Raw genomic sequence first — 22850 nt, 5'->3', positions numbered from 1 at the left:
GTTTTCCTTATGGCCATATTAGGTACACACCTACTGATAAGTCCATTTTACTGCCTGGAGTGTCTTCAGTTTGATTCTGGAAAAGAAAGAGAAAAAACACTAGAAAGTATTATGTTGTTCAATATAAAATCCAGTATTTTTGGGGGGGGGCATGCATTTTATAAATTAAAGAGGTGAATTGGCAGGCTTAAAAATAGCATACTGAACTAACCTTGAGCATAGCCTTTTCTAAATGCTGATGGTGATGTGTGTCCAAAAATACAGCCAGAAATGTATGAACCAATAGCACAGAAAAACAGAGAGAAAAATAGCTGGACAGCTGCTCTCGACACAAACCTCTCTATCCTGACATTTCTGTGGTCAAGGGATTATATTCTGAGAACAGCAGCCAGAATGTTACTTCATCCTCAAGATGCATCTAGTCTTAAAATGTGCTGCCAAGTAATTCTTGTGTTGGCAGTATGGGACAGGATGTTCCCGTAACGCTGGAAAGGTGCAACTATTTAACCCAGTGAGCTGGAGTTTGGATTGACATGGTATTTGCTACCAAACCCTGGGTGACTCTCAGGAGTAACGTAAGCATTATCACAGCACTACAATAGCTTCCCCCCAATTGGCTATTAAAAAAAATATGCCATATGCCAAGCAGTGTGTTCTCTAATTCCCCCCCCCCCGCCCATAAAGTCCAGCACAGAAACTTGACTGTGCTCTCCTCAGACACTTACAGTAGTTTAGAATGTATACATAATACACTCAGTGTTTGAGCTAAATTTATATTACACACTGCTTTCAACTGGATTGCACCTATAAAACACTATCTAAATAACTAAATAAATAATTAATTGAGGATCTCGGGCCAAATTTAACTATCCGATTTCACTAGCGGAAGCCAGTGCAAAGGTTCCCACAAATCCTTTCTGGAGGGTTGGGTAATGTCCCGGAGAAGCCCATAGGTTGAGAAAAGATATTGCTCCATCAGTGCAAGCATTTCTGCTTGCCCAACAGAACTATCTCCTTAGCGTTTTATTGAATTCCACCCTGTATCTCATCCAGAAGGCAAAAGCTTCCCAGCTTGGTCACCTGTAGACAATACTTATTCATGGAGGTGCCTAGGACAGATAGCTGTTTGTAGTCTGTTAAATACGGGTCAGTAAACAGTTTATATAAAACATAATCATGACATTTTAAAAGCCTTACTAGCAATCCCATATTTGACATCTGATCAGATAAAGAATTCATCCACGAATCACTGCTTCCTCCTTTTAACGAACACTAAAGCAAAGAAACAATTTATCAGTTTATTTCACCATGTAGTGACTAAGAATGAAAGCTTAAAAAAGCAATTCCCTGGTTCAAGTATCAAATGTCATAAATAAACCCAGTAAGCTTTAGACATGCTGCTCAAGCCTTGGTTCTCTTTTCTTTAGTGCAAGGGCCTACCTTACAGTGGGGGCTGGTTAGGAAGGTTTATTGAAATACTAAGCAGATTTACCAAATACTGTTACTATTATTCCTTGGAAACTTAAGGTATACATAATTTAGGAAATGGAGCAGATGATAAATTGCTGCAAGCTCTTCAATCTCTTTAACAGGTTTATTCTGTTAGCATAATGTCAGCAGAGCCAAAGAAATATCAGAACCCATTATTTGAAGTAATTCACTAAGAAATAACTCCATGAAATACAAACTTAAAGGATTAGAACAATTTAAAACCCCAAGGAAGGAAACAAAAAGACAGCAATCCCTGCATTTACTGGTTGGCATGATTCCTTTAACTTTAGGACTGAAACACAGAATATCACACTGGCCAGGCCCATAAACCATCTATCAGCTGAACAGTACACTTAGGGTTGTATCCAATGCTGCAAGCACAGCTCCACCCATACAACAGGACTTCTGCTTCCTCTCTTCAACATCATCAAAATCTACTGAGGGTCCCCCAAGCCTACAGAGCTGATTTTGAGGTCACATGAGGGGCTGAAGGGACAGGAGAGGAAAAAGAAGCACAATTGTGCACACAGAAGTCTGTGGTGTAAGTAGAGCTGCAGCATTGGATCCAACCCCTCATATTCAAAGATGAACATATCTAACAACATAAAATTTCTTATGTATATATTTATTTATTTATTTAGTACACTTATCCTGCCTTTCTACCATCATGGAACTGAATACAGTGTACAAGGGGTTCAGTAGCTGACCAGACACAGAGCTGCTTAAGTTTCAGCAAGCTGGTGCAAAATGTGCCCTCAGATCATGCCCTGGGGTATTAACTTGTGTAGTGAAACAATTGCAATCTCCAATCTCCATGCAGTAAAGAAAGGGAGAGTTACCTACAGCAATTTCCACATGTTTCCTAACGTAGGAAATTCATCACATTTGAAGAAACTCAAAATAAATTCAGCTTATCTTCTTTAAAAAGCTACAATGTCATTATTTTCTTACTTTAAAAAGTTGTTAGGTAGCTCTTTCAGCTTTGTAGGTGTCTATTTCTCGTACCTTCTGAAAGTGAACTAAGACATGCAGGGGAGAATTGGGCTAGTTTTTGTCCTTGATATGTCCATTGTTTTATGCTTTTGCTAAAAAGTGATAAAAGTGTTTTTGCCACTGAAATTATCTCTGATTTTAAGCTTTCAGTTACTTACAGCTGAAGAAACAAATGTTCCCAGGTGATGCATGTAATTAATACTATACCAGCCTTCCCCAACATGATGCCATCCAGATCCTTTGGACTGTAACTCTATTCCCCTTACCACTGGCTTTGTGGTTGACACTGATGGGAGGTGCAGTTCCAAGCATCTGAAGGTATTAGACTAGAGAAGGCTGTACTGCACCGAAACCAGTTTTTAGTTGGGCAACCCATTAAGGATGTCAACAAACTTAACTCCCCATCTTACTCCAGACATACTTCACCTTCCTTGGTAATAAAAAATAAAAAATGGCTGCATGACTGATGTCAGCAAGTGAAATAAACAACATAGGGCATTTTCTGCCAAAATGCGCACCATGATTGAAAATTATCCATGCCTGAAGACTTTTGCAAACCCCAAAAGATACAAACAATGATGTGTTGTATTCAACAGTAAAACCAGTGAAACTGCATTCAGTAGTAAAGCCTGCTTATGGGCTTCCCAAGAGCATCTGCTTAGCCACTGTGAGAACAGGATGCTGAACTAGATGACTTGATTCAGCAGGGCTATTCTTAAGTTAAGCAGTCATTACACGTGCCAGCATTCAATACCAACAGATGCACATAATTAAGATTATTTATTGCTAGCGGTTACGCTAAAAGGTTTGATGTTTCATGTATCTAGTGAAATATTGCACCATATAAGCATTTTCTCACCTTAATCTGTGGTTTCTTTCCTCCTTGTCCCCAGCTTGTTGAATTATGGGAGGAACTGCTTCCCTGAGAGCCTGCTGTGTTCCAGACTCCTCCTTCCTCCTCTTCTTCCCAGCTGGAATGCCTTGTTCCTGATACTGGCCCATCATTATCCCCCCAACCATCTTGAGGTGGTTTGGAACCTTCGATGGGGAGGAAAACATTGTCAAAAGCTAATCACAATTATTAACTCGCTTGACTTTATTATACCACATGGCAAAATCAAGGGGTTACAGCAAACAACCTCAACCTTTATGGCCCTGGAGCACATTTGCAAGTTTAAGAAACTGCTGTCAACACAAAAAAATGCCTATGTTATAGAAGAAGAAATGACAATGGTCAGAACCTTACTCCCCAAATAGGAAGAACACCTACAGAACACAAAACAAAACATGAACATACAGGCAATGCCCTCAAAAAAGGCAAAAAAAACCAGAAGATTGTGAAGGGCAGGCAGCCTTAGTGAGCCCATGGGAGCCACAATGGAGACAGCAAAGTTATTCCCCCTACTTCAGTATTTGCTGAGAAGTTAAGTCTCCTTGTATTCAACGAGTTAATTCAAAGATGTGTGCATAGGGTAATAGCCTTAATGTTTTCTGATTTGGAATGAAGGAGACGAACAAAAAGACACCAAATATCACAAGACATAGGTTTGGGTGTTAATGAACAGAAATAGTTTTCAGTTCATATTCTACAGCAGCAATTATAAAAACTGTGCTGTTTTTTTCAAGTAAAATATTCCTTTAGCTGCATTATCAAGGGGAACCTCTTTTCTACAGAAATGTAATACTACATGAAAGGAGAATGGTCAGAAGCTGGCAAGTAGCCACAAAGAAACCCTAGAACAGGGGTGAACAACATGGTTTCCTCCAGATACTGCTGGAAAGTCCAATAATATCTGAACAGCACCATGTTGCCTGCATCTGTACTAGAAAACTGCCCTTACTACTAGTGACTAGATATCAAGGTAATGGCTAATTTGCAGTCTAGTTCTGCTTAATGTCATGCAAGTACAGGGGTACGATACTGGCACTGTAACTTTTAAAAGCCCCCAATAGTATTACTGTATTAATAATTTCATCCACTAGAGATTTCTTTTATACTACACTTGTCTTAAAGCTTAAACTTTTGTGTTCCATTTAATGCACTAATGTGGATTCAAAATTCTGTAAGATGCCCTTTAACAGCATACTTGAAATACAACACTAAGCTGATACGTAACACTAAAAGTTCAGCTTCCTAGAGTTGGAAAAACTCACCTATATATATATGCACAAAATAAAAATTGTAACTTCTGACCACCAAGGGCATTACTTTTCAAGAAACCATAAAGGGGTAGCTGTCATGCTCCCCTCACTTTCTCACATTTAACAATATAGCCTTTAGACTCTGTTTTAGCGAGATCTGTATTTTGTTGAAAACTTTGTTCTATCAACCAATATGACTTCCTGTTTATCTATTTTGTAGAAAAGCATATTTAGGCGGCAATTCTAGTTGCCTAAAAGTCCCATTTAATTCAACAGGGGTTTCTCCCTGGGGTTAAGATTGTAGTTTTAGTTGTTGAAGAGCATGGAGTTTTAGAACTGAAGGAAGAAGATAGTCAATCATGTTTCAATCTGACCTACCACTGTCCAGATAGAACTTTTATCTAAGATAGTAAAAAACATGCAAACACTCCTCCTGGAGAGTAAATGTATCAACTCTAAACCAAATGCATTTTCTGCAACTGGTTTGCTAATGAAAGGATCTAAATATCTTTTACCCCTTCCCTAATGCTGGTACACTAAGGTCACTAACAAAGTGCATTAGAATGATAGGTTTCAACTATCCCACCATGCTAGCAGAAGGCAGCACAAGGAGTCTTGCTAATGCAAAGGGTCTCCCCCCCCCATCTCCTCCCCATGCCTCCTTCAATTCCGCCTCTGGAGGGTTGGGCGAATCCCCAGAACACTGAGCATGGAGGGGAGACAGTTCCTTCAGGCAGGCAAAAATGATTGTGTTAATGAAACGATATCCTTAGTGCTACGTTGAATTCAATCCAGTAATTCTAACGTAGTAAATAATTTTATACCTGTACACTATAAATTAGTAGGAGTGAGGCGACCTATGTTAATAACTACTATATTGGCCTGAATATAAGCCGCACCCAAAATAAGCCGCACCTTTATAATTGGGGGGGGGGGGGGTTTGCCAAATATAAGCTGCTCCATTCCTCACTTCTCCTGGTTGCATACTTTGGGGGGGGGGAGCTATGCTGCGTTCCTGGTGGCCCTTCCCCCTCCTTGCTCTCTCCCTTCCCAGCCTTGGGGGAGAGGACAGGGGACTATGCACGGGGCGGGTGCTGCTTTGCTGTGCCCCTGGTGCTGAGTGCCCCATGCTCCTGGCTGCATACCATAAGGTTGAGAATATAAGCCACACTTTAACTTTTCACGGTTGGAATTTGGGCGGAAAGTGAGGCTTATATTCAGGCCAATATGGTAATCCGAAGTAGTTGCTTTGGTTTAGAGATACACCTGAATTACTGCCATTTTCCAATTCCTAACCACATAACCCTCCAACAGAATTATTACTGTGCTATTTTCAATAACCTGACCAGGCAGATAGAAGCATTAACATGGAGTAAGTATATTAGACTTTGTTATATCGGAATGGTAATTATTATCAAACACATGTAAGATTCACAGCAGAAGAATAGAGTGCCTACATCAGAGATGGGGAATCTGTGATCCTCCAGATACTGCTAGACTACAACTCCCATCATCAATGACTGTTAGTCATCATGATGGCTGGGGCTGATGGGAGTCTAACTGAAATCTGGAGGTCCAGAGATTCCCACCCCTGCACTACATGCTTCTTGACCATTTAATGACGCAAACAGCCTAGTCCACTCTGATGAATACTAATATTTTACCTTACCTCTGTTATCTACCTTACAAGGGACCAGGGAGTTTCAATTAGTGACTAATTACCTTGTGTTAGATTGACAAGGGGGGGGGGGTTCCTCCATTGCTTCCTTGCCTACCATGCCATCTTTACCCAAGATATAGTACTAATCCAATCAGGTGTGTAAAAATTTCATCTATTACCATGCTAGGGCTGAAATAAACACCAGACATGGGCAAAGCACCATACCCTCATTCAGAAACCTATTTGTTTTTTTATCTAAAAGTACATAAAATTGTTACAGAAATGGCAACTGGCAAGTACTCACTAGGTTTTATGGCATTTGGTGCAGTGGAGGGTCCATTTCCCCAACCTGTAGAAGCCCCTGTATCATCAGCTTCACCCCATCCAGGGCTGGTTTCATTTGGTTCACCCCAAGCAGCTGTACCATTATCTGGAGCAGGAGGTGTGCTTTTGTTCCAGACTTCATATAGAAAGAGTTTTCATTATGCACTTTTAATGAATTGAAGTTGCTTTCTGACATTTAGCACAGCATCAACTGAGAAAAATCTACATATTTCTATACTGCTGACCCCATTCTGTCATACTTTAGTGTTTGTTCTGACTCTTACACCACTTGATTCTTAGTGTAAAAGAAAAACACACAAACAGTGTGATAATGTAGTATTATTGTACTAAAATGAGAGTCTGATCCTATCTGCAAAACAAGCTCTGTCAATAATTAGATGTTCTATATGCGAAGGCAAAGACTTTAAGCAAATGTTTTTAAAATATACCTGAATGAGGTCAGAAAAATGTTAATAGAAGAGGAAAATCACGTTACATTGCAATGCAATGTAACAAACTGCATATGCAGACACCTGCAGTTTGCTAGGGTCTGCAATAGTTGAAAGTAAGAGAAACTGGGTGAGGGGAGGTGACTGGCAAGGAAGGATAAGCACTCCCTTTTTTCGATGCACATCACCCTTCCCAACACAGAAGGGGGCCTGGGTGCTTTGCTGCACCTAACTTCAGTTGAACATTCAACAAAAAAATGGCTTTTTACATAATGCTGCTGAATTACATTGTCACTTCTAGGGAAAGCAAAGTAATTCAAGAAAAATTGGATAATTTGAATCATTAACTAATCCTATTTGTTACTTTAAAACAGAGGTAGGGAATATGTTTGCCCTGGCAGGCCAACTCTTGATCTCCCTCAATTCCAACTTTGACAGGTAAGCAAGACCATCCACTGGTAAATCATCTGATGTCATAACCAGGTGATCATTGAATATTTTGGAAGTGCTATGTGAAGAGTTTTGCAATTTCTGTGTTCACTGCTTCCCAAGCACTTTGCAACAGCCCCCTCTGACAAAGTCCCATAATTATCTGCCCCACTGGTGGGGTAGTTGGGTATGGCTTGGATAAAACATCCTGGTGGGCCAAATGGAGAGATAGGGCAAGTCAAATTTGGCATGCGGGCCAAAGATTCCCTACCCCTACCGTAAATTAACTGCTGGCCCAATGCTGCCTGTAGATGAAGCTATATATTTCTACTGAAGAAACAAGGATGCAAACTGACTCACAAAAACCACCATTACTGGTAATGATGCATCTTGAGAGACGAGTCCCCTTACCCACAATCCAAAGATAATAGTGTACAGCAACAGACTGCATATACCAGTCAGCTTTGAAAGCACCAATCACCAGCTGGATAAGAGAGCTGAATTCAATACCCACAGACCCTTCACCACCATTCCCCAAGACAGTGATCAGGATGAGGCCCCAATTCAGCACTAAAATAGTACATGTGGTCCTGGAGGTTAAACAATGGGATCCAGCTATGGGAATCATGCACAAAGTTCCTGGTTCAGCAGCAAATACACATATACAGGTTGAGTCTTTTACAAGAGGCTCTGTGGAACTTGTGTACTCTGTATCCACAGGTCCTCTTTTAAAGGACTCACCTTGTAGAAGCCTTCTACTGTTCACAGATCCCCTTGGTAGTAACAAGTGGATGTCTTAATTCAAAATTTTAGTGACAGTAAGCTGGTAGCTTGCAAAAACACCCTTTTAGGGCATAGCTTCAGCAGGTGTATTTGCACATATACACATACATTCAGCTTGTAATAGGATCTAGACTGCACATGGATGGGATCCTTGTGGTGACATACAGATGAAATTTCAAGCACCACTGGCTGCAGATTGTTCTGTGTTAACACTATTCCCCCTTTCACAAGTTAAACACATTGGGGAACCCCTCTCCCAGTTCCCTGACATAGCAAACAGCCTTACTTGTGAACAGTGAACATTTCACATGAAGCCATAATTAAACAGACACCTCTTTGATATATGAAGTCGTGTCTCCAAAATTTCAAATGACACAGACCTAGCTACAGAATGCAGGTACCCTCTCACCATATTTAGATCTGCATTTACTAGTTTGCATTACAATGAAGAAGGCAAATAAAAGGAATACCTGAGGGTGCTACTTTGCTGGGCCTTGGAGTTGGCAGATTCTGTTCTCGTGAAGCTTGTCCACCTTGTAGGTTCTTGTCCCACAGGTTCACATTCTTGTAGTTGTAACTGCTGGGATCTCCCCACGCTGAGGTGCCATCATCAATATCCATTTTTCGACTAATTGATTGGGGGGATGGTTCTTCCCAGCCACTGGGTTCCTCATCCTTTGAGGCAGTTGGCTGTGGCCCACTGTTCCAGTTAGGATTGGGTGACCTCCCATTTCCTGGAGGCTGTGGTGGTGGTGGGCCCCAGGAGCCAGGTGCTTCTGACTGCGGATGGTGCTGCTGTTGCTGATTATTCCAGGAATTGGCTTGTCTACCAGAATCATTCCATGCTGGAGTTCTTTTATTATTATCCCACCCTCCTTTTGAGGAACAGTTTGTATTTGCACCATTACCCCAAGTCCCAATCTCATTTTGACCAGCTTCACCCCAGCCTGACATTGACTTGTTTCCTGAACTTTCCCAGTTACTATTTTTTGTTTGGTCAACTTCCTCTCCCCAGCCATTCTTTCCAGAAGACCACCCTTGATTAGGTGGCCGTCCATTCCACCCTGGGTCTTTGTTGGAATTCTCATTCCAAGATGTTGTCACCTTTTCTTCTTGTCTTCCTCCTCCCCAATTAGAACAATTGTTCTTGAAATCATTCCATCCTCCAGTGTTTTTGGGCTCTTTCCACTCTGTCGGAGTAGAGAGTTCACCCCATCCAGACTTGATTTGATTGCTTTGGCTGGGTGCATCTCCCCAGCCCCCTGAGCTCTTTGTCTGAATGGCAGAACTCTCCCACCCCTCAGTTCCTTTATCAGTCTTTCCCTCTGCCCTTGGCATCTCTTCTATGTCCCAAACAGTATCTTGCTTGATTTGAGTTTGACCCCAGCCAGTATTTGAAAGCACTCGGGGATCCAAATCAGTCCTGCTCAACAAAGTTTGCAAGACTGCTTGGCAATCAGGATGTGTAGGCCTATATGATCGACGTCCAGAATTGTGACTGTCACTACTTCCTGCTTTATGGTTGCTTCCAGTGCTTTGACCTCCAACCTCACTTCCTGTAGAGCTGGAAGATCTACCCCAACAGGGAGCCTGGGAATTGCCTTGGTTTTCAGGAAGGGGGTGGCCCTTTTGATTGTCCCATGCTCCAGTGCTAGAATTTGGTTGGTTTGGACCACTCCATTCTCCAATCTTCAATTCATCAGACCCAGACGGCTGTTTCCATTCTCCCTGAGACACCCCTGATGTCATTTTGTTCCCTTCACTCCATTTGTTTTCACTAGAGTGTTGAGGGCCAATGGTCCAAGACCCATCACCCGTAGACCTGTTACTGTTATCCCAAGAATCGTTTCGTGACCCATTCGATTTTTGAACAGAAGCTCCCTTCCACGAGTCCTCCCTATCCTTTCCATTGTTCCCATGATTTCCAGAATTGCTTTGACCAGAAACACTGTCCATTCCAGAAGGCCCCCTAACTGTACCCCAAGACCCAACACTCCCAGTCTTTCTCTCTCCAGTGCTTTGTGAAGGGGCATCAGTGTTCCTGGAGGGGTTCCCAAAGCCCATTTCAAAGGACATTCCCTTATTCTCCATTGGGTTTGGTGAACTTAAGTTCAAGGAGTTAGTGTTTCCATTTTTTGGTCCATCAGTGTTGTGAATTTGAGCCTGTTCTCTGCCAGAGACAAAGTTAACACCCGCATTTTCCATCTTTGACTGCTGTTCCCTAGATGTCTGACCTGCTGTACTAATCTGTGCATTGGAACCACCATTATCAGATTCTGAAGTCCCTTTCCTTGAATTGCCCTCCTGAATTAGTGCTGGCCAAGCAGATGGGTTGCTATTTGGGTTGAAATTGCTGAAGCCAGAACTGGGGCCAATTCTGTCCTGCCCACTCAAGTTCCTCCAGCTTGCTAGACCACTATTACTCTCCGCTGCAGGATTGGAAGATTGAACAGATTTAGCTTTAGGGTCAGATTTCCAGGCCCCAAGATTACATTCGTTACCAGAGCTTCCAGACTGGCACTGGTTTTTTCCTTTTCCTTTGTTACTAGTGGTGCTTCCTGGCAGAGTGCTCTTCTCCAAGCCAGGGTTCGAGGCACTGTTGTTGTCTGTGGTGTTCTCGGAAGAAGACTCAGTATCTTTGCTGGCAATACAAGGCCACTCTTCCATGTCAGACCTGTCTACAATCACCGCGTCCCAGACGTGAGTTGGGTTGGCATTGGTGCTGTTGGAGGAGGCTCCAGGACCCCAAGTGGAATTTGCATAATTTGAAGAAGCACCACCTCCAGTTGTTGAATCTAAAAGAATGAAACTTATTCACAATTATACATAAACACATGGAGAACGATAAACAGCACATACCAGTTATTTGCATTATTCTGAATTTTAAAGTATTTGCAAGCCATCATTTATACTTTAAAGTATGACATTCACAATCACAAAATCTAACTGAGATGACTTTTTAAAAGAATTTAACAAATCCATGGCCTAAATGGCACCTGGATGTTCAGAGGCAGTATGGCTTTGAATTCCAATCAATAGGGACAGACAATGGGAAGGCTTCAGTCTTCAGGCCTGCTTACAGGCTTTCCAGAAGCAAGGAGCTAGTTCAATGCTGAACTAGATGGACCTTGGCTTGATCAAGAAGGGCTACTTTAATGTTCTTAACAATGTCGCATTTAATTTTGTATGCATTATGTGGCATACTCAGTAAGGAAGAGTACCATATCAGGCCAAACAAAATACCTCCTAGTCCTGCAAATTGATAACTGGGCCATCATCAATTGTACCAATTAACTTTCAAGGTTAGCTTGTGAGAGATGTGCAAATTAGATTTAAAAATACAAAATAAAAGTACTAGTTTAGAGTTCCCCAAAGATAACATCTTTTGCAGATAAAAATAATAATCCTTAAAACATTTACATTTTCAGTTACCCTTTAAACACACTGAGGATCTGTTCACTTGGTACCTTCTAGGGAGAAATTTCAGCCCATCTCAAGTCTTGAGCATGCAAGCCTCTCTCCAGGTAAAAGGGCAATGAAAAACCAGGTTTACCATACATATCTGAAAGCAGTACAATAACTGCCTTCTAGAACCAATATCCATCTCATCCAGCTTTCTGTGTCTGAAGAATTAGCTAGTTATCTCTGGGAAACAAAGGGCAAACATGTTGTTCTTTCCTTGTTTATTCCTAGTATCCAATATTTAAGGTGGAAGAGTGCATCTTCTTATTTTAAAAGCCATGTGCATTTCTGAAAAAACTGCTTCTGCTTGGGGGCCGTTTGTGATTTATATGACTAAACAACCTAATGGTTGACACAGTCGCACCACATTTATTTCGCAGCATTCATGAATATTTGATATGCTTGGTAAAAATACGGAAGATATATTTATATAATTCATTATTTTAGACTTTCTATTATTTTTTTTATCTTGTAATTTTATTCTTCCTGTTTTTATGACTGTTTTTAAGTACAGATAGGATCAACCTTTAGAATCAGCATCTTGCTGCAATCTGCACTTTGGAACTTTCTTCTTTATTAGTGCCACTTACTTTTAAGGAAAGGGCTAGTGCTGTGATGTTTTTATTTATGTGATCTTTAATGTGTATATATTTTAATTTTACTAATGCTTTTTAAACAAACTATTATAAAAAGATATTTAAGGCAGACTGTGAACATGTTTTTCTTTTTCTTTTTCTTTTTGCTATCATGGCTACCACCTGTTGAGACCTGAACGCCATGAACCTAGCATCTTGTAGTTGTGAATTCCATGCTAATTAACTGCATGTTCTATTTTGAAGTACCTCCTTTTGTCAGACCTAAATGTTCTGGTAACCAATTTTAATCAGGAGAAATAAACTTCTATTATAATTAAAGAAAAATTACTTTATACATATTTGTCACCGTTCATCGTTTTGTAAAAAGTTGTAACACTTGCCTTCATAAGACTCCAAATTCATTAGACTAACCACATATAAGGAAGGTGCCCAGAGTTTAAGGATTTTAATTTCCCTTTTTCTATTCCTACAACATCACTTTTTAAGATGGGCTACCTCCCTATCTACACAATCAAAAACTGTCTTGAAACAATTCAGGAGGATGTTGTTGTTGTTGGCACCCGGCTGCCTCAACAGACAATGGAGTGTGCCTCTGAGGGTTATCAGCACTGAAGCGACCTCCCCGGGGCGCAAGCCTGGGCAGTGCGTATGGAGGTCCTGGGCTGCCCAGACAACAAGACCCCCCACCCTCAGCCTTGCTGATGTGGTCTAAAGGAAAGCAGCTTGGCTGCAGGAGTTGCCAGGAGGCTTACCATCCAACAGTCTTAGGAAATCCACTCTGGATTTGTGTAAGGTTTACTCCTTAGCCTTTTCTTGAAGATATTTGGCAAGAAAATAGAGGTTCAGGATCACATAACGTCAAACTCAAAGCCAAAGGGAAATAACAAAAGCTTTCCTACCTGTTGCAGTCCCACTGTCACATGGCAGCAGCACTCCTGTTGTTACTAGTTGTGCGTTGTTTGGATTTACTCCAGGTGCTGGAGAAGGAGGTGGCCCTACTCCACTCCCAAGGAGCATACAAGATGGCGGAGGGGGCTGCCCACGTTTCAGTAACACTTTGTGGTCCTGCTGGCAACGGAATCGCGGCGGCACCTCCCGAGGCATGTAGCGGGCGGCGCTTGGCGGTTGACCGTTCGGCACTGCCACCCTTTTGGCATTGTTGCCACCATTGACTGGTGGCGATGGAGAGCTGCCAATTGGGCTGGCGGTCACTGGTTGGCTTAAACTTGGTTTCGTCGCTTCGGGCACTACAACAAAACATGTAAATTGGTGTTCTGAATTGTTTTGCAAGCTGAACAATATGAAAGGCTATATTTAAAATTATTTATGAAAAAACATTTTTAGTATTAAAATATACTTCATGCCCTGATCCTATGAAGCTAATATGGATAAAACTTTGTTTTAAGAAAGAAGTGGAAAATGATCTGCTCAAAGACCAAAAAAACTTACTGTAAATTTTAGAAAAAATTAAAAGTCTTTTACCTTTGGTTTTTTGATCTGTGACCTGTAAGTGAAATGAGAAGAATAAATAAAAATAGCCTTATTAACCTTAACTAAGTTAAGCCTGTGTTAAAGGTAAGCCTGTGTTATGTTTAGGCATATTTGTATATGCCTAAACGTAACCTGTTTAGGCATATACAAATATTAAAATGGTCAAACAACTTGTCGTTTTCAGTATTTATACATTTTGTTTAGCAAAAGATTCTTCCTCCTTTTCAAATATCTAGGCATTTCTTTCATTTTGCAAGTAAGCAGATAAAAGAAAACTGATACTAATGTATGTACTAGACCCAGATAACAGGAATATTTGACACAAGATAGGCAAGAAAATTTACTTTGTCTAACAACTGAAGTGTTTGCTCAACAGGACTGTAAGAAATAGCTAAGGGTAAAGGTAAAGCAGTGTTTCCCAACCTTTTTGGGGCAAAGGCACACTTGTTTGATGAAAAAAATCTCGCGGCACACCACCATTACAGCCCCGTGACGTCAGTGCGCAGCGTCACGCCGGGAGGGACGCATGAAAGTGAAAGTTTTCAATTTTTTTCCCTCCCCCTTGCCGGGGAACCTCCAAGCTTTGGGGGTGGGGGGGGGGAGGAGGCAGCAAAGCGAGGGACTGAGGGACGGCGGCAGCTGAGGCGGCGGCGGCTGTTGTGGTGGTGGCGGCGATAGCGGGCGGAGGAGGGGGCGGCGGCGGGGCCGAGGTGGCCGGCGGCGGGTGGAGCAGGAGGGCGGCCGAGGCCGGTGAGGGAGTAGGGTTGCCCGGGGCTTGAGGAGCCGTCGCCGGGAGTTGCTGCTGCTGTTGTTGCTGCTGCTGCTCGGACATGCCGGCCTCCTCCTCGTCCGCTGTCTCGCGCTCCTCCCTTTTGCACGCGCTGCCCCGCCGCCGCCCCATTGGCTGGGTCCTGTCAGCTGATCCTGTGTTATTTCCTGTGTGTGTGTGTGTGTGTGTGTGAGGGGAGAATGGAGAGAGAAACCTCGGCACCACCACCGTGGAGCCGCCCCCGGCTCGACGCGGATCCTCGCCGCCGCCGCCTCTCACCACCCGACTCGCCCGCCTCCCTCCCACGGCACACCAGCCAACGTCTCACGGCACACTAGTGTGCCGCAGAACACCGGTTGGGAAACACTGAGGTAAAGGACCCCTGGATGGTTAAGTCCAGTCAAAGGCAACTATGGAGTGCGGCGCTCATCTCACTTCAGGCCGAGGAAGCGGGTGTTTGTCCACAGACAGCTTTCCGGGTCATGTGGCCATCATTACTAAACCACTTCTGGCGCAACGGAACACAGTGACGGAAGCCAGGGCACACGGAAACACCATTTACCTCCTTCCACAGCGGTACCTATTTATCTACTTGCACTGGTGTGCTTTCAAACTGCTAGGTTGGCAGAAGCTGGGACAAAGCTCACTCCAACACGCGGATTCAAAGAGCCGACTTCCCCAATTGGCAAGTCCAAGAGACTCAGTGGTTTAGATCACAGCGCCACCCACCTCCCCCATTCTAAGAAACAGAGCATCTTAAAGCACAAGCCTATTTTCTTCCCAGTAATAGATTATCTGAACCACTGCTTTAACAAATTTCAAGTAAGTAAACATGAGCAAGGATACAGATTCTTATACAAGGCAACATAACACCTGAAGGGGCTACCTCAATGCAGCATATACGCCACGGCTTTCCAACACTGAATGGTCACAAGTGAAAAAACATTGGAATTCTAGCACTATTAGATTTCCAACAACTCAACAAATGTTGCAGGGACAAACTGTGCTGAAAGTCTCACTAGGGTAAACACTAAAAGCTTTTCAGTACGTCAAACCAATGTGAATAAAATGCTTAGAAAACAAGACTCTGAATACAATTATTCACGATTTCTACGACTAGGAAGTTTCCTTAAACTCTGTGTTATTATAAACTTCAAACCTTTTGGTAAAGAACACTTTACACAACAAAGTAAAAAAAAATAATTGTTGAGTTTTAACTATCTCTTCTTAAAATAATTGTGGTTGGTGCAGTGTTGCAGTATAGTACAATGCGATTTTATTGTTTGCACCAACCTAGCCAAATCTCTCTTGTAAAATAAACACACATGCAAACAGTGGCGGAGCTTCATGCTCCAGCATTGGGTGTGGAGAGCAGGGGGGGGGGGTTTGGTGCATGTCCCGGGAGGTGTGGTGTGCCGCCTGCGGGGGCGTGGTGCCCAGCATGTGTATGCGGGGGGGAGGGAGGAGCTGCGGTGGCACCCCACCAGGATCCGGCTGCCAGGGCAGTGCGCTCCCCCCGCACCCCTCTTCCTCCACCAGTGCATGCAAAACACCTCTTTTCTCATGTCCATCAATCCAACTGAGAAAAACACAGTATAATTCACCTTATTATTTGATACAGGACTGCCCACAAACAACTCTGCCTGATTTATGTTAGTAATGGGGTTTAAAAGAGTTAGCAAAGATCACGGCTATAGGGCCCCGTTTTTTAACGAGTGCTTCCTGTTTATTTACCATTCAAGAAGCAGGCCCCAAAAGGCTGCAAGCAGACATGAGCTCCAAATCCAGAAATAAAAACCCTTTGAGAGGCCAATTTGAGCACAAGTATTGAAGAGAAAACACAGGTTCCAGTCATCGCTCCTCAAATAGCTCAAGACAAAGGCTCCTCCCCTCTGGTGGGTTAAGCAGGATGCTTTAAGATGCTCCCTGGAGGAGGAACAATCCTGATCTCCCCAGACTGGCCCTGTCTCACAAGTGAACAATCGTGGTTCTCCTGAGCTCACAAAGCGCTCAGTTTTGGCAGATGCATAAATCTGTATTTTATTTTTGCTTTTATTTTATTTATTTTTACTGGAAACCCATTCACATCTTTGTGCTGCCCCAACTCCAACCCACCAACTGTGTTTGCTTAACGGGAAAGTGGGGGTGGGAAGGCCTCAGTCAAGACAGGGCATAAGGGGCCAAGCAGTCAAGAGAAAAACTCAGTAACATCAGGAAAGCGACAAGAGCAGTGGGAAGAAATTGTGCAGCAGTAACTGGTGTGTGCCTGCCCTAGACGCTGGCACGTTGTTGTTGTTGTTGTTGTTTTAATTTAACAGAGTCACAGGAGAGTGGTTGGGGCAGAGTGTGCCAATCCGACTGAGACGCCAACACATTTTCCTCTCCAATAGTGGGAGAAATTGTCCAAAAGAGGATGCAGGCAAGCAGCACCCTCCCTGCACTTTCCTACCCAAGGCAGGAGGGACTACAAGCTCACATTACGATGGCTGTAAGGGCATCTACTCACTCAGGAGGGAGGACTTCAGAAGAGAGGGAGACCCCAGACAAGAGTAGGCAGGCAAACACTGCTAACCCTGATCCTGTGGCCATGTTCTTACCAGGGGAGTATGATTTGTTCAGATTCTTAACCTGGGTTGGGGGCATAGTGGCTCAGGAGGCACAAGGGGCAAGGCCCCCCCCCCACTACTGAGTTAAGACTCTCACTACTGTCCTGTCCGTCCCCCCGTCAATTCCACGGGGTCTTGGTTTAAAAGGAGGGTGGGAGACTAAGGGGGGACATGACTGTCATTCATAAAATTATTAACTAGACAGTGAAAAATGGAAAGAATGTCATCATTCTTATAACACTAATTTTGGGAAGTTACCACTGACTGGGAATAGATTATGGGCAGACAATAAGAAGGGCTTTACACAAAGTACAGGTTACATGGAATTCACTGTCATAATACGCAGAGATGGCCAGTGGCTTAGATGTCTTTATGCATTTGTCTAATCCCTTTCTAGAGGAAAATTATATGGAAGCTATCAGTCATGACCCTGAAAATCAGTTTTTTGGGGGGCGGGGTGAAGGAGGGAAGCCTGTATTTAAGTTGATCAAATGGTGTAGTGTGTACTGTTAAGGAATACTGTTATAGAATACTGTTAAGGACTGTTGAGGAAAGGTGGTGAGAAGGGGTGTTTTGAAGCTGTTTGATTATTATTTAAAAATAAAGATAAGCAAATATATTGTGGGAAAGCTTTTATTCCATCGCCCCAGTAGCTGCGCAAACTTGGTTGGTGAAGAAGATCCAACATAAAGAATCAAGATGCCATTTCCCAAGGCTGACAACAGAATCAGTACCTGTATCCTCTGTGTTGTATTTTCATAGGATTGGGAGTAGGGCTGGGGGGAATGATCCAGTACCACCAAGACACTCAGGAAAATGACTCACTAAGTTACTGAAAAGTTTCTATTACTTCTATGACTTAAGGTGCCTTTGACAGCTGCCATAATGGAAGCTCTAATTCCGATCTGTTATCTCTGAAGACTTAAGGTACCACGCGATAAATACGCAATAATGGTATGAAGCTTCTATAGCCCATTTTCAACACTGCATACATGGAGTACTGTACCTATGGACCAGCAAGCTAACATCTGTAAAGAGCCAAAGTATAAAGCACTGATGTAGAAGGCCAGTGAGCAGCAAAAAAGATGGTTTGTTATTACACTATAATGGGAATACCCTGCCCCGCCTGTGCCTCCAGGTGACAGTGCTTAGAAATCACCTCCTGTCTCTGCAGTCATCTCAAAGAGAATGGGTTGGTGCTAAATCGATGTTCTGTCTCTCCTGGCTCATCAAGAAGATCTAGATTAAAAAGATGGGTGGTTTTTCAGGCAGTATTGAATATTCCTGCCTACGTCAAACTTCACATTTAATAGGTCTAAGGAATTAAGAGCTAGTTTTTTGTACAGTAAACCAGAAAGAGCAACATAAAAAGATGTAAAAATGCCGTCAATTTTTACTTTAAAGGTCTTTGCTCATCAGAACTTAAGAGGCCCTGTTCAAATATACATCATTAGCCACAACAAATCTTTATGAGTGCTTTTCTAAGTCTGAAGATTCTATTGTTCTGACATATCAGGTCCTGGGGAAGTAGACCAACAAGAGGAGAAAAAGCCTCAACAATTTTTAGATGCTGCTGCTTGAAGAGATACATCATCTAAGCCCCATTTTTTGTGTGCCCCCTCCAGAAGAGGTCTGGAGGGTAGCAGCACAAGAATGGGTCTTTTCTAGGGTGGCTTCCCATTTGTGGAATATGTTCCCCAAGGAAACTCACCTGGTACCTTCATTACAAATCTTTAGGCGCCAGGTGGAAATGTTTCTCTAAAACCAGCCCTCTGGCTGATTAAACATTCTATGGCCTTTTAAATGTGTCTTTGGAATTATTGGTTTGTTTGGTTTTTATGTATTTTGTGTTCTCATTTTGCATTTTTATGTTATGAAGCACCCTGTGATCTTCAGATAAAGGACTGTATACTATACAAATTTAAACAGTAATAGTAATAATACAGCATGGGGGAGTGACGAGAGTGTTCAAATCACCACTCATCCATGAAGTTCACTAAATTATGTTGGGCCAGCCTAACTTACCCCACAGGGTTAATGTAAGGATAAAATTAAGGCGGGGGCGGGGCGGGGCGGCAGAGTGTGTATGCCGCCTTGAGCTTCTTGGAAGAAAGTGCCCTAGAATTTTTCCGAAACTGCTTATGCAAAGTTAACTTCCATCACGCTAACCTTTTATAGTTATTTGAGACTGTTAACTAGTATATAGATAGAGGTGATCCAGCTGACATTATGAACTTTGACTTTCAAAAGGCTTTTGACAAAGTACTTCACAAATACTTTCAGGTACGTTTAGCAATCATGAACAAGAAGCAAGGTCCTCTTATGGATCAGTAACTGACAAGAAACATGAAGCAGAAAGATGGAAATGTGGAAAATTGAGTCCTCCAAGAATAAGTACTGAAACATGTGTTATTTAACTTGATCATAGTCTACAGCTAGGGACAAGCAGTGAGGTAATCATTTTTGCTGGTAATACTAAATTGTTGAAAGTGATTAAAACAAAAAGGATTGTGAAGATCTCCAAAAGTTATGGCCAAACTGGGTGAATGGGCAGTAAAATGGCAAATACGTTCCAATGTAAGCAAGTGTAAAGTGATGCATATTGGGGCAAAAAAATTATGAATTTCACATGTATGTTCATGCAGTGTTGGTGACTGATCAGAAACAAGACCTATGGGTCATAATGAAGAATTCGATAAAGAAGCTAATTCTGTGTGTGTCAGCTGTGAAAATGGTTAATTCTATGCTAGGAATCATCAGAAAAGTGGTTGAAAACAAAAGTGCCAATATCATAGTATCATTATCCAAATCTATAGTGTGACTGCATTTTGAATACAGTGGTACCTCGGGTTATGGACTTAATTCGTTCCGGAGATCCATTCTTAACCCGAAACCATTCTTAACCTGACGTGTGCTTTCGCTAATGGGGCCTCCTGCTGCTGACAGCGCGCGATTTCCGTTCTCATCCTGCGGCAAAATTCTCAATCCAAAGTACTTACTTCCAGGTTAGCGGAGTTTATAACCCAAAGTGTTTGAAACCTGAAGCATTTGTAACCCGAGGTACCACTGTACTGTGTACCATTCTGGGTCATTTTACCTCAAAAGGGTATTATAGAGTTGGAAATGGTTCAGGAAAGGGCACCTCTACTATAAAGAAAGGTGACAGCATTTTGGGTTTTTTTTGTTTAAAGGTATATAAAATTATACATGGTGCAGAGAAAGTATAGGGGGAAAAATTCTCTCTCTCTCATAACACTAGAACTTGTGAACATCCATTGGAGTCAAATGCTGGAAGACTTGGAACAAAAATAAAACAGCACTTGTTCACAAGTGCATAGTTAAGCCATGGAATCTGCTCCCATAGGAGGCAGTGATGATCACCAACTTGGATGGCTTTAAAAAGAGGATTAGATAAATTCCTGGAGGACACAGCTATAAAAAGCTACTAGCCAAGATGACCATTATGTTCTGTCTCCACTGCTGGTGGCAGCAAACCTCTGACTACCAGTTTTGGGCAGCATGGGGGGGGGGGAGAATGTCACTGGACCCACAGGCATTGACTTGTCCACTGTGAGAAAAGGATGCTGGTCTATATGGACCACTAGTCTGATCCAGAAGGCTCTTCCTATGTTCTTAAATGTGGGGTACAAGTGTAAAAATTAAAATAATCTCCCCCCAACATGAGCTGTAGACAAAACACTGTTTCTGCATGTGCTTTAATGAAGGCAATGTATGAGTCAATAATCCCAGGACCTCAGCCACAGGAGTTTGGGAACCACTCCAAGCAGTTTCAATTCATGTGCTCAAGTAAGAAAGCTAAGAGAAGCACAAAGGGTCTCGCACTTACCGATGTAAAATACATCCTGGGAACACTTCTTGGATCCATAAATAGATTTCTTTAAAGCAATCTTATAATTTGCTACTCACCTGCATGTCTGAGAAAGCAGCAATCGTTGCCAGACAAGCACCCAAGTTATAAACGACACAGAGGAAACCAGCTGCTTTTACAGCTCGATCAACACTGATCTATGTTTAATATGGCATGGCTGAGATGACTGCATGCAAACCTCAAGATAAATCCTCTTCTAGCTTTAAAGGGAAAGGATTCTAACTAGAAAATACATTAGATGAGCTGAGATGTACATGCAGCATTGCTGGGGTGGGTGAGTGAGAATATAGTAGTTGCAGTAATCATAGTGCCTGATGCTCACTGGTCAACTATTATAAATGGATGACCTTACAAAGTATGATCAAACAAATACCTGGCTTACCTTCTGAGTAGATTCCTTCTTTTTCTTATCCTCTTTCTTTCTTCTCTTGTCTTCCATTAACTGTTCTTCCTTTTCTTGCTCCTTCTCTCTGTTAAAAGTTTAAAATTAAAAAGTTATTCCTAAATATATGCTTTATACAAAAAAAAGCCAAATCCTCTGCAATAGCAAAGAGATGCTGGCTACCTCTATACTGTGTAAAACACCATATAATACCTAACTTGAAGAGTCAGCCCTCCCATATAAATCAACCAGAAGCCTGTCACTGGAGGGTATGGAGGGTAGCAAAAAGAGAAAGGCTCCGCATTTGTGGGAAATTCTCCCCAGGGAAACACACCTCACACCACCAATGTCTGCTTTCCTGCTCACTCAGGCTTTTGGTCTTTTGAGCATACTGTAGCATGATTTATATCCATGATGTTTTTCTTTCAGTGGGGTGGGGTAGGATATGTCATTTTTATTCTTGTTAAATAAAAAACTTTATAAATTTTTGTTCTATTGTATTTTATTCTATATATTTGGTTTTAAATTACTGACAAAGCTATTCAGCATTTTATATATTTGTAAGTTGCTTACAGACATTTTGTAGACTGCATTAAATGAATGCAATAAAAAATCCTGATCATCAATTGCAGGCTGTCCGCTTTGGGTCTAAAGTCAAAGCATGATCCAATTTCTGAGTTAGATTCCCACACAAATTATTTAATATACCAGCATAAATCCAAAAAACTGTAAGCAAACTGGAAGGAGAATTTGCAGAACTTCAGATTTCCTTTAAGCTTACACCTCACCATTACTGATAGTCAAAATACAAATTGATCTTTAAACAGTTGGTTTACCTCTTTGCTCAGGCAAAAATTCGAAGGAAAATTCCATATGCTTGGTTCTCCACCATGTACACACATACCATCCTTTGGCTGTTAATGTTCTCATAGTAATAATGATCCAAGATCATTCCCAGAAACTGGTACTGAGAAGCTACTATTCTACCTCATGACTTTGATATGCAGAATGCCAGATGCCCATCATGTCCCCCGCACTGCTCTTAATGGAAACTGGAAAGCCATGTGTTTTCCTTTGGCCTAATGGCCACAGAGCACACAAATGGCTTGCAATATACATGCATGCAGAGTCATCAGTCTTCCCACCTTCTGTTTTTTCTAACTGTTTTTCTGCATACCCAGATTGTTTTATGGGCATGCAGAAACTACCCACTTCTCTCTGAAAAGGCCTATTTCATTGCCATACTAGTCAGCACTGGGCCATTCACTTCACTATCAGATGACTCATTCGCACAGGCAAACAGACTACTGATACTGCAGGTACACTTAGTGATGAATATGACTGTGTGAACCAACACCTAAAATGGAGCTAAAAGATCCTTGTG

The 22850-nt window shown here is 42.1% G+C and overlaps 1 protein-coding gene across 10 annotated transcripts in view; it reads right to left on the bottom strand.

Annotated features, from left to right (window-relative positions):
- The window catches only part of TNRC6B (trinucleotide repeat containing adaptor 6B), a 113340-nt gene that overhangs the window by 36602 nt on the left and 53888 nt on the right, over positions 1–22850 (bottom strand). For 8 of the 10 annotated variants that reach the window (XM_081210863.1, XM_081210860.1, XM_081210864.1 and 5 more), the window contains 8 exons: positions 21467–21554; positions 13812–13833; positions 13229–13576; positions 8742–11066; positions 6591–6746; positions 3344–3522; positions 1198–1272; positions 31–76 (listed from right to left, as the gene is read on the bottom strand). In XM_081210863.1, coding sequence (XP_081066989.1) covers positions 31–76; positions 1198–1272; positions 3344–3522; positions 6591–6746; positions 8742–11066; positions 13229–13576; positions 13812–13833; positions 21467–21554 — 3239 coding nt within the window. The remainder of the gene's footprint in view (positions 1–30; positions 77–1197; positions 1273–3343; positions 3523–6590; positions 6747–8741; positions 11067–13228; positions 13577–13811; positions 13834–21466; positions 21555–22850) is intronic. The other 2 variants (XM_081210868.1, XM_081210861.1) reach the window with 1 other exon arrangement.

Source organism: Podarcis bocagei (genome assembly GCF_964188305.1).
Source record: "Podarcis bocagei genome assembly, chromosome: 10".
In the NCBI taxonomy this organism is placed as follows: Eukaryota; Metazoa; Chordata; class Lepidosauria; order Squamata; family Lacertidae; genus Podarcis; species Podarcis bocagei.
The sequence above is the reverse complement of the archived record's forward strand: the minus strand, read 5'-3'. Positions and strand labels throughout refer to the sequence as shown.